This window comes from Dermacentor variabilis, chromosome 11 (assembly GCF_050947875.1).
Source record: "Dermacentor variabilis isolate Ectoservices chromosome 11, ASM5094787v1, whole genome shotgun sequence".
In the NCBI taxonomy this organism is placed as follows: Eukaryota; Metazoa; Arthropoda; class Arachnida; order Ixodida; family Ixodidae; genus Dermacentor; species Dermacentor variabilis.
Genome location: NC_134578.1, coordinates 34305520 through 34317835, shown reverse-complemented (window position 1 = coordinate 34317835; position 12316 = coordinate 34305520). Strand labels below are relative to the sequence as shown.

Here is a 12316-nt window from a genome sequence, read left to right as displayed (position 1 = left end):
GTCCACGCCTTCTTTTTTTATCACAAGTGTTATATGTAATATTTGACGTTGCTCTTTTGACTTGATCGCGCAGATCAGCGGGTATCATATGCGCTGTAGGCGTGCTCTGTTCTCTAGATCGCGCAGTTCTGTGGGTATTTAAGTAAGTAGTTCTTCAAAAATGAAACCAGTTGTTAGAAAGCGCTCGTCCTTGTGTTGCCCCTATTCTTCGTCCCTGTTTGTTTGCGCACAAAAAGTTTAAATATAAATAATTTTGTTGTGCACCATTATGCGTGTCATCGCGGTGGAAAGACAGCAATGTGCGATTTTTTTTTTTGTCGCTTTCCTAAAGAAGCGGACGACGCGCATCAGAGACCAACATGGACAGGAATCTTTCGCCTTGAGAAAAGGCGACTAATACTATGCTGGTTTGTTCGAAACACTTCACTCGGGAAGACTTCTTTATTCCCGGCGAGTAGACCATGGCTTCCTTTTGATATATTTTGAATATGTTTGGCGTTTCAAATCGCGGAGTGTACTTTGCTTAGGCAGGCGCTTTGATGAATTAGTGACTCACGCGCTTAAGCTTGATTTGGTTTGGTTAGTTTTCTGCCCCAGCATTACTGTTACTCGTACATTGCGCCGGTACCTTTTTCCACGGGCACCTTGCAAGAACCATTCCTAGCCCGGAAGGCCTGAAGTTGATCACGTCGTGTCATGCCACGAGTCGACACATTGTCATGATGACATGCCTTACTTTAGCGGTGTAAGCAGAAGGTGCTATCTTCTCGTGCAGCGCGGTGAGTTGTCAGTCTGTTTGCTCGCGAGAAATTCAGGAGCTACTGCAAACAGTGCTTGTTGCAGATTTGTGGCATTCGACCAGGCCACAGCACCGTTAGCTTGCTGTCCGACTGTGTGCACACAGTCAAACTCTATTACAACCGGTTCTATTCATTTCCAAGTCGTGCATTATACGCTAATACAAGAGACGTCACACACTATCCGCTAACCTAGCGCCACGCCACATAAGAGCGTTTCCGACTTGAAAATCTCGCTGCGCGCAGCCCACCTACCTCGTTGATCATTGCTTGGCTCAGCATGGACAGCTCAACAAAGTCCACCGCCTGGTAAGCACTGAAGACGGCCGAGAGCAATATCCCCTCTCTCGACACCGCCTTGCAGAACGCCGCTGATGCGTCCACGGACATCGCCAGCAGCACGTTGGCGCCGGCCAAAAGAAGTGGCCATTTCCAGACGTGCTCCAGACGTCGTTTTAGGTCTCTGACGGCGCACAGGTTCAATCTGACCGTTTCGAGCCGCCGCACGGTCTGCATTCGAGACAAAGGATCGGTCATCTTTGCAACTAGCGTCAATTCTTCGTACTGGGCACGAATATAAGCCACGAGGACCTCGCAGCAGGGTCGCATGACGTTTGAGTAGACAGTGTCGTGCGGAAGGTACAGCAGGAGATCTAAGACAGCGAGCGTCTTGAGGAAGACACTCGAGGCGAGCGACGGCATTTCGTCGTAGTGTTCGGCGAGAGACATGCACGTCACAGCAGCAGCACCGCAGAAAATCGCAGCCATGACAGTCCTGGACACTAGCAACACCTTAGGCATAGCGAAGGACTCCCTGGACCGTCGAAAGCCGCTGTTCTTTTCGAAGCGCTGCGCTGCCCGGAAGAACTCTAGGAGCTCGGATGCCTTGGACGCCGATGTAGCGATGTTCACGGCCACCTTAAGTTGAGCGAATCCGTAGATGAGGACGTAGGAGATCTTGGTAGACAATTTGCTACCTTGGAACTCCCTTTTGGATCCCTTGAGTATGTAAGCGAACTCGCCAGCGTAGAGTGCTAGTACGCAGCAGGAAGAGTACAGCGTGTACCAGCTCTTCAGGGAAACCCTGGCGTTGTCGGGGCCGCGCTGCAAGCCCTGGACGTACAGGCTGCCGGTGAGGAGGCACAGGAGGCCGTACCACTTGAAGTGGTTCGCCATGGCGCAAGGCATCTTACAATCTCTGCACCGAACGGCACTGCTCGGTCTTGAAGACGCGTCTATATATTGTGAATGAAGATTATACAGACAGACACATCGTTATGCTCTATGGTCGAAATGTGAACATGCACATGGTGTTCAGTAAAATGATCTTCTGCGGCTAACTTCAGGTTACAGACGATCTGAGCAAGAGCATTCCTCGCGCTGTTAGAAAATGAGCAGGAAACGAGTCATCATTGGCTGCCGAGCTGTAACAAAAAAAGCAATTAAAAAAGTAATGCCCTGAGCGTCGGGGCAAAATTTTGAAAGAGCACTTCTATTGATTGCGCTTCTGAGCGCTCATTGAAATGCTGTTCCCATTGACCCTGAACCACCCCCTTGCTTTTATTTGATTACGACAATGACTCTCCTGCGCGCTCAGAGGGCGTACCTCTGCAACGGACCGCATTCGAGGACCTTGACGAACCACTACCAACAAAACCGTTTGACCTGCAGCCAAAATCGACCTCGAGTGCCTCAATAGCGGGTACAGGTGTACGCGTAAAGCAATCTACGTGGGGGACAATGAAAAAATCAATCTACTCTGCTACGCCCAGACGTCAAGGGCTCAGTTCTAAATATTCAGAAACTATTTTGACGCTTGATGCAGGCAGTTATAATAACCACACCCCAGATTTTTGTACTCTGCAACAGATTCTTGCTCTCTGCAAGGTATACGGAACTTGGCGCGCAGCGTCTCCTCTTTGCACTGACAGAATAACCGTTAGATAACTAAATTGTGGGGCTTAGGGACGACTTAACTCTCAACCCGCACGGCCTTCCGCACACGTGCGGTAAATTGCCCATGTCGCGAGCACAGGTGCCCGAATTTCGGTTTGCACTGGCTGCGCAGGAACAATATAAACCGAATTCTGAGCTTGTGTGTCCGCACACGCCTGTTCCGTCCGTCCGCACGCGTGCGGAAGGCGTGCGGAAGGTGTGCGGAAGGCCGTGCGGATTGAGGGTAAGTCGGCCCTTGACGTGCCGAAGCTGCACAGTGGGCTTATGATGAAGGACACCGCGATGGAGGGCTACGGATTAACTTTGGCCACCAGGGTTTTTTTTTTACCTTCGCCCTAAGCAAGGTGCACGAGCGTTGTTACATTCCGGCGCCAACTGAATACGACAGCCGCCGCTGGTTATCGAACCCGCGACCTCGAGCCACCGCTGAGCCACCGTCGCGGATGCAAAATAGCTTATTGCATGCACACCCTGTTACTTGCTCTGCGCCTGTGCGCATTACGTAGCCCTGACCATGCTCCGCTTTTTACTCTTAATTTGAACTCAATCGATTTCTAACCTGTACGCCGCTACTTTCCCGTCTCATTGCACATGCCGCGAATTTCTCGCGCTTCCGGCTGCAGTCCTCCGCTGCAGCAGCGGTGCAGCGAAGCTGCGGTGTTTTTCAAGCTTGCTGCAAATTTATCACAACAGCACTACGTCCGAGCAAGCGCAGCGCGGCAGCATGTTGTGACGCACTCGCTGACGTGTCAGCAGGGAACAAACAACATGCAGTTCATGGGGCTTAATGGCTTACACGCGCATAGGGTGCCTCGATGACTTACTCCTCGCCCGCCGATGGAAGTCCTCACCTGCCGCTCCGTGAACGGAGCAGGGGAAGAAGGCGTGCATTCAGGCCACCGTGATTCAGGCAACCTAGACGTCTAGGAGGCGTTGCCTAGACACGCATAGAATTACTATACATGCTCCCCTGGAACATGTACAGTAACTCTACACACGCAGCACACGCACTGCCATCTAGGTGGCGTTGTCACTGAATAGAGTCACTGGAAGGCGACGCTAGCTGGGAGTGGAATTACCGTATATGCTACAAAAGGTCCCTTTGGTAGCATATACAGTAACTCTAGCTGGGAGGAGTGACAGGCAGCCCCCTGCTGACGACCTAAGTTTATCTGGCAGTGTACTGGCACGGCTGCCTCGTGAATAAGAGCGCATGCGCAGTGTACCTGCCGGCACCAAAACGGCAGTAGTCCTCGCCGCTTTCCAGCGTGCATTTGGGTTCAAGGCTTAACGTATTGATACCGCCGAGAACAATGCCGTTGTGGATTTTTCGAGCGAATAAAGAGTTTTAGGTTTTGCGCGCCCCGAGTTCAAGGACGCAAACTGCCGGGCGTACAAAGGAACGGAAGCAGGCATGCAGTGAACTCCCGTTAATGAGACCCTTGCCTTGCTAGACCACAAGACGGTGTGGAATTATCAGAAAGGTCGAATTTAAAAAACTGCAGCAGAATGAAGGAATTCAATATTTTTTTTATCGCTTGCAGTATGCTGTTGTCGTCGGAAGACTACTTCAGTACAGTATTACAATTCCTCTACAAGTCCTTGTCGATCAGCGGCCAAAAGGCCTCAGCACTATCGTCCTCAAAAGAGACAGCACCCAGGGCGCAACGCAAGTCGCCATCATCAATTCATCACTGCAAGACAGGTTGCTCACGTCACCGTCGTCGTCTAGGGACGCAATAGCGGCGTCTGCTGCATTTGTCGTCTTCCAGCTTCTAGTAACTCCTGCGGTGCATGGCAGGGCGCCGGTGAGGGTCGAACTAAACAAAGCGGCACGTTTTCGTGTTCTAACTAAACGAGTTTTCTTACCATAGCAATGCATCTTTCTGGCTGGGACTTTCCAGTGCGTTAGAATTAAGCAAAAGGTAGGATTAACCCTTGTCGAATTAACGGTATTCGACTGCGCAAAAGAACGCAATTAAGCAGGGCGTGCGACTTTGCGTTGCGCTAAGACGCTTGAGCGCGGTGCTTCTAAAACTCCCCAATTTTAGCTGTAAGGGGCTTTTCAACCCCAGTCCCAGACCCGCCAACCCTTGAATTTGAACTACACTACATTAAAAGAAATAAAATGCAAAAGAAAGATGTGAAAAACACTAAGCACTGATTGTTCAATATGCTGACTGTTACAAAGTTCGTTGACTTTATTCTGCGGGGGCGCCGTGCACAGGCACTGTGCTCTAAATTCTTAGCAATGACGCTCCGGGAAGCAGACAAGCTGGCATGTTTATTGGTTATATTTAATGAAATATACACGTAATGGCTGTCGACGATTCGGTTGCCGTTATACGTTGGTTCTATCAGTTGATGTCGCCGACGCACGGGTTGGTCCAAATAGATTTTATTATTTATAAATACTCCGATGTTACACAAGATCTTGGCAACGTTGTACACATGTAACTATACACAGAATAGAAAGAGGAATAATCGACGAGTCCGGAAAATGGGCCTTCAGCAAAGCCCTCGGCGACTGTAGTTGGTCTTCCTTGAAATTGGTTTCGCCTCAAACTATACGCAATTTAAAAAAAAGAAATTAGGAAAATACTTGAGCCATTACAATCATAAACAAGTGTTAGAAATCGCGCATTTTAGGATAAAATCGTAAAAGTTGGCCGCTATGCGTGACTCCTATTGTAGAATCTTTCCCTTCACATCTCCGTGCATTTTCACCTCAAGAGCTAAACGGGTTTACCGTGATACAAAACCATACTAGCACGCTTCCTAAGTTAACCACAGTTACCAGTGGACCCCGCTAGATAATATGACACGCTTTGCAGCAGCGTAGCGAGACTCCTGAAATCGGTCGCAGTACGTAAACCGGACTTTCACATCTGCGACCGCGTTTAGCCGAATGCACCAGTGGCTTGTCGCATTCTTTAGGGAGTTTTAGCGTGCCCGATACACAAACTACACCGGGTAACCGGAACAGAGGGACTTTAGGTAACCGTTAGTAACCGTACGCTGGCAGCGACATTCTGCGACGCTTTATCGAACCACAAAGCTTCATATATATAGACACGTTTTCGTGTTCCACGAGCGTCCCTGTCGAAAAAGTTACGCCATCAGCTAAGTAGAATACACTTGGTTGCCGCAACAGGTCGGTGTTTTGTTTCAACTCTGTGCCATTACCAGCAGATGACAGCAGCCGCCCATTTGCCCTTAGGTTTCCCCCAAGGCGGCATGTCAGCGTTTACAACAATCGCCGGGCGAGAACCCCTCTTCAACTAACCTCCCCTCTGCAGCATCAATGGGCTGCGCGTTCCTAGAGAGTTTACCACCGAATGCGAAAAGTCAGTAGTAGTCGCATTCATATCAACACCGCTAGTGGGCGCTGTGCGCGCCGACAGGCGACAAAAGCTGCGTTCGTAGTGAGCGGCAACAGTAATCAGTGGACATGTCACAAAATTTTTATTACTCCTTTTTTTTCATTTTTATACATCACATCACCCATCCTCACAGTTTGTGACAAGCGATGCTTTACAAGTCACTGGTTAATAGTTAATAATTAAGGGTGAAGGTGTTTCTCGCAAAATGAAACAAAAAAAAAGCTTCGTCACGCAACTCGTATCAGGCGCTGCCAGTGTTCTCACCACAGGCTCTTCACAGTAAGTCAGGGAAATCAGACAAGACAGTGTAAATAATAATTAAAAAAAATCTCCACGAGGGCAGAGGAAGTAATAAACATATAAACAACAGGCCACACTTCATCTCATTCGCCTTATAACCACGTACGTCTTTTTTTTTTACCACAAGTTCCACACAGCATCTTTCCAGCGTCATCATTAAATCCCTAAGCTGTGCAGAGCAGGCAAGTTACACATACGAAGTCAAAAAGTAAAACTCGCTACCTCAACGAACTGCGCTATTTACTTGTATGTTACACATTTAACGGCGGCTGTGGAAAGGGTGGGGGAAAAGGTCAGAAGGAAAGTTTGTGTGTGGACCGGAAGATCTCCGGAAGCATATATTTCCGCGCATATTTTTTTTTCTTCGCCCGTTCTATTAAATACTCCCAGTCTCATTCAATTCTTTCAGAGTCCAGGGGGCGCTATTCTGGACAAAATTTCCGCCATCCTGTTGCCGGATTCCGCCACGTCTGCTGCTTTCTCGGCCAATCGGAGAGCGCTTGGCCGCCTCGCGATTTCAAACCGAGTAGGCCCGACAATATGGCGAAATAGAAAAATATGGCGGAGCCTGACGGTGTCCGGAATGGCACCCTAGAAATGCGACAGGGCCTCGCCCCCCTCCCCCGCCTGCTCTCGCGATATCGCGCCAGGCTTCGATGCACAGCGCACCCTAACGATGTAGGCGTGCACTACTACCGTAGTCATGAACGTTGCAAAGAAAAAAAAAACTAACCCGATCCGAATATGTAAATCTAGAAGATTGCTACGACGACACAGCTTGGATTCGGGTTTGTCCTCGGCTAACCGCCACGACGTCATCCGACGTATTCCCCCCGGTGGTTCTACTTTTGAACAGTCACCCACGCGCCACATTTCCCGGCCACATCTCGTGGTCGCATCGCGGCCACGGGCTACAGGACGGCACACAACCGCTATCTTGCAAAAAATGTTGCTTTTCCAAAGCCACCACCCTCACCCACTCCCCTTGACACCAGGGAACTGTCGGGGCACAATGAACAGGTCCACAGCACCCGCCAGGGAAAGACGGCCTTAAGAGAATGGGAGGGAAGCAAGAAAGTGTGCAAGGCCCGTTGCAAGAGGAAGTGACGACCATGCATGAATAAGTGTACAAAGTCTTTGGAAAACTGTTCCCCCACAAACGGTGCAATTAGTAAGGCAGTCCCTGCCATGACGAAGAAACAGCCGACACCAAGTGTTGCATGGAAAAACGACACTACCCTTCATTTCATTTCGTAGGCACCTTCACGAGAGACTCGGCGACTTGTGCCGTCATGACGGGAAGGGGCTGGTTACTCCGTCTGGCTATTTCCACAGAATACGGCACTTCGATGGCAGAACGCTACACTTCCCAGGTACTGCAGACTATGGGAGGTGAACAATGATAGATGGCAAAACTAAACATGACTGGTTACAATGAATTAACAGGGGAGGGAGGGGAAGAAAAAAAAAAGACGAAATAAGGATGTAGGTGAAATGAAATTTCTGTGAGGAGCCACCGGTCAACAACACATCTTGTATTAGACATTTGTGGCCACGTATAACCGCGGTAAGAACTACAACACACACCATGTTTGCGTTAATGCGAAGGCTACCCACCCAAAGCCAAACAAGCCACAATCACCACAATGCAGCCTAGACAAGCTGTCACTGGTTTGAGCTAAACTGATAGCCTGCACCTGGCCAAACCTGCAGTAGCTGGTACCAGTGCCTAATGGAGTGTTATTCACAAGATTTCGGTAGCTTGGAAAGCCCATCTATTTCCTCGTCACTTGTGGCAACTTCCACGGGGTAACAAGAGTTCCGAACTCCTGGAAGATGCAAGCATCCAGAGTCGAGGAGGTAGTGGACGCTCAACTGCAGACAGTGGATCACACTGTCTGCACTGTTGGATTAGAATGTTTCCTTCTTGACAGTCTGAAGTGTGTTTAACTCGTGTCTATGGATGATTCATGCACTGCAGTTTGTAAACTCCTTCGCACACAGACATCATTGCTACATTTAACAATAATAAGATTATTAATAATATTAATTAAAAAAAACTACCCGACAGTAGAAAGAAATTGAAATAACAGGGGGGTGACAACAGCTTAGGATAGTGCGCCGAAGCTTGCATGGCAGGCTCCAACCAGGCCACACCCAGTCAGTTTACTCAAATGCAAAGTTTTACAGCCAAACTTCTTGCTCCATCCTACTCAAGCGAGAAAAAGAAAGTTACTATAACCAAACAAAAGAAGTATGCCACTTCCCTAGTTCAAGCACAACAGGTTTTACAGAAAAACAAAATGTTTCACTTCGACGAAAAGAATGTAAGATGCATGACTAACACATTTGGCATAATGGGGGCTGTGCTCCCAGACAAATTACGGCCCGCACTATCATCCGCCAGTATTGGATTGTGTGTGGGAGATGAACTCGCAGAGCAATAGCAAAATAAGGCAAAATTCATTGCACTGTGCCTAAATGGGAAGGGGCGGTGGGAAACCATTGTGGCAGCCCTGTTTCACGCTGTCTGCCAGCAGACTCAGTTCAGCATCCATGCTTCGGCCATTGCGGCGACAGCCGAGGGAGTGACATCCTCCTCACCTGCATACTCATTACTGAGTGTACAATTGGTCGTGCATTAAAAAAATGTGCACTGAAAAAGCTCCTTTACTACTATTCGAAATTATATAACAAAGCCCCTTTCGCACTCTTGCACTCAAATGCAGTCCTGTACGCCATGTATTCCAGCAGGAACCAACTGGGCAAGAGAGGATTAAGTCACACACGCTGTTACAATGCGGTCCCCATAACCCGTCACTTGTAAGCAAACATACGTGACAACTCGGCGTTCCGGGGCTTGAACTACAATGCAACCTGCACGTAAATTACAAGACGTGCCATTTAAGACAGTTCCCGGTACAAGCGGCAGCTACAATTTAGTGATATGACATACTGCAAGTTTGCACCACATCTAGTACATAGCTCAATAAAAAAAAATTTTTATGTGCTTTCACGCAATTAGACTACCCTAACCTTAGATTAGACATCACGAGCTTAGACTAAAATAAAAAGTTATCGTATCACACGGCACATAATGGAACATGTGGATGCAAAAACTAAGTACCATGGTAAACAGCAAGTCAAGCTAATATTACGGTGAGTCAGCATTATCTTTTCCAAGCTACTGCAATGTCCTCAACCTATAATGGTTCTCGCAGCATTCGGTGGTATAACAATATGCATCAGATGCTGCAATCAGTGTGACTGCATCAGAGTTAGGAAGATGCAAACGATCCAGCACAAATGATGACGCATTTAGAAATTAATGACACTGCTATGCCGGAGCGATCCAATGGATTTCAACTGTGCGAAGTGACTTCAGCTACATCTTGATGATTTGGCGCAGAGAAGTAGCGGGATCAGTAAGTTTAGTGTCTTCCTTCATACCAAACAACACTGTAAACATATACAATTTCATTCGAATGCTTTCTGGTTTGCCGACTGCCAAGGGTAGCCGTACAGCCCAGGAAAGAAAAACAGCAGACAAATGTGAACCCAAATATGAACCTTGTTTCACAGTGAGGTTGTTATGTACATGACAGTACGGACTCAACTGTTACTCACACGGTTATTGTGAAGAGTGTGCTGTACTGAATTCCTGAAAAACAAAAACGCAACAAGAAGACTATTCAACGGGAACACCCACTGAAAAGAAAAAAAACACAACACCAGGCCCCTTTCGTGTTCGTTTTCTCACAATGTCCAACAGGCTCGCAGGCAACCAAACCAATCAAGAGTCTGTGGAGAAACAACAAAAGAAGAAAAAAAAAAGAAAGGTCTGAACTCGCTGTACACACAGGTTCTGCACAACAAAAGACAGGTGTAAAAGAAAAAAATTTTTAAAGAAAATGCATGAAGAACTAAGAAAAGAAACGTTACCCAGGTCGCTATTGTCATCCAGTGCAAGAGTTATTGTCAAGACATTGGAGGGCAAGCGGAAGGAGGTAAGGAAAACGCGGCAAGGACACACACACACACACAGCAGATGGGGGAAAAAAAAATTACTTTAAAAAAAGAAAACCGGAAGGATCGTGCTCAACACTGTCACATCTTGTCTTTTAGTTCCAGCTCTGCGTCCACCGCTTCCTTCACCGCCGTCTGGCAGGTGGTGCCCTGTTTCCCTCTCTCCACTCCCCTCCGACTCACATAACCGTCGCAGCACAGCATCGCCACAGTCCCAGCCAGCGTGCACACGAAGTGCTTGCCCCACTGCCCCATCACCGTGGCAACGGCATCACACCCCATCATCACACTAACCACCGCACGACGGCGGCGGATAACTTAGGGGACCGGGAGAGGGGGTGCGAAGGCTTGGAGACACACAAGCACACACTCTGGGGTTTAGAGAGGCAGCAGGGTTGGTTGGGTCTAACCCATTTAGTCCAGTCGACGACTTGCAGTTTAAGCTGGGTGTGGGCGAGGCAGCTGTGTTGTGGCTTTCAGCGAAGCAGGGAACGGGACTGGCACAAGAAATCGACAGCCTTCGGCAGGCGCTGCTACTGCTTTCCAAACAAAAACATCCAGTAAACGCAGCTTGCCAGAAGCAGTGGTAGAGGTGGTAGTAGTAAACCAGCAGCTCGAGGATCGCAAAACACTCCAGGGCGTAGGTGCATGCACAGAAATTCAGTCCCAGAGAATTTCAACCGTCTCTCCTGCTGCGGTGAAAGCCAGCCTCGCGTGACACACACAAGCCGGTGGCAGCACTGTTTTGACAACGGAATTAGTGCTGTGGAGAAGGGAGAGGAGAACTAAGGGAAGGGAACTAGGTGCGACGACTGCAACAGTTATGCCGGAGAGGAGGAGGGTTCCAGAGGGGGAAAAAAAATTCAAGAAAAGCGAGCAGGCTGTTGCCACCTTTTCCCGCAAAGGGGAATGTCGCCACTCTTTCCTCTCCGTGCTTCTTCTTCCTCCGTCATAGAATCCTGGCGGTGCAAATTCCCCACTCCTCTCTTGTGGAAAGAGAGCAGCCGTCGTCCCTCCTGTGTCTTGGAGAGGCGGTGGAGGGTAGAAGGGGCATGAGGGGCGCCGCCGGCGCAAAGAAAGGAGAATAGTAGAGAAGCTAGTTGCTGCTGCCGCTGCCGCCGCTGTTTGTGGGCGGTGAGGTGCCCGGACGGGAGGAAGGGGACGCCGCCGATGCAGAGTTGCCGGCCGTGGCCATCGCTGCGCCGCCGCCTGCGACGGCATTATTGCCCGCCAGCCGGGACTTGTGGTTCAGCTCGAGCTGGGACAGCCGCTTCCAAAGCTCGTCGCGCTCCTTCTCACGTTTCTTCTCCCTGTGAAAGGACAAAGGGGGACGGGGGTCTCTCAATGCAAGGATGAGGAACGACATCCTGTCAGTGTGATGGGATGTTAGAAGAGGAGCTCAAAACAAGCACAGGAGGCATAAAGGACCCCCGCTAAATGGGATCGCAATGAAAGGAGTACTGACATGACATTTTCAACAGGTCTTTATCGTGTGGTAATAAAAGAGGCCGAAGCACTGTGTACCCCCAAAGGGTTTGAACTGTCTTACATACCTAACTGAAACAAGTCTATTTGTAAAACCACTTAACTCGTTTTGTATAACATTAGACAGCTTTAGTTTAGCGTACGCTATACCATCGCGTACACTATAAAATAGCGGGTCATCACTGCGCATGCACAGAACGCTAAACGACCCATAGTGTATAGCGTACGCACACTGTTCTCAGATTTAGCGTTAGCGTCTTTGCGTCATTTGCGGAGTTTGCATGAGACATGGCAGCAGTACCGGCTGCCCGCTTCGAATTGAATTTGGCGTGCTTTTGTAAACTGCACTTTGTTCGCAGCAAATGACTC

At 48.9% G+C, this 12316-nt stretch overlaps 1 protein-coding gene across 1 annotated transcript in view; it reads right to left on the bottom strand.

Moving 5' to 3' along the window:
• Positions 1 to 6195: 6195 nt before the first annotated feature.
• The window catches only part of LOC142564664 (serine/threonine-protein phosphatase 2A 56 kDa regulatory subunit epsilon isoform-like), a 60299-nt gene continuing 54178 nt past the window's right edge, over positions 6196 to 12316 (bottom strand). Inside the window, exon 10 of the mRNA XM_075675767.1 lies at positions 6196 to 11772. Within this exon, the coding sequence (XP_075531882.1) occupies positions 11559 to 11772 (214 nt within the window). The 3' untranslated portion in view covers positions 6196 to 11558. The remainder of the gene's footprint in view (positions 11773 to 12316) is intronic.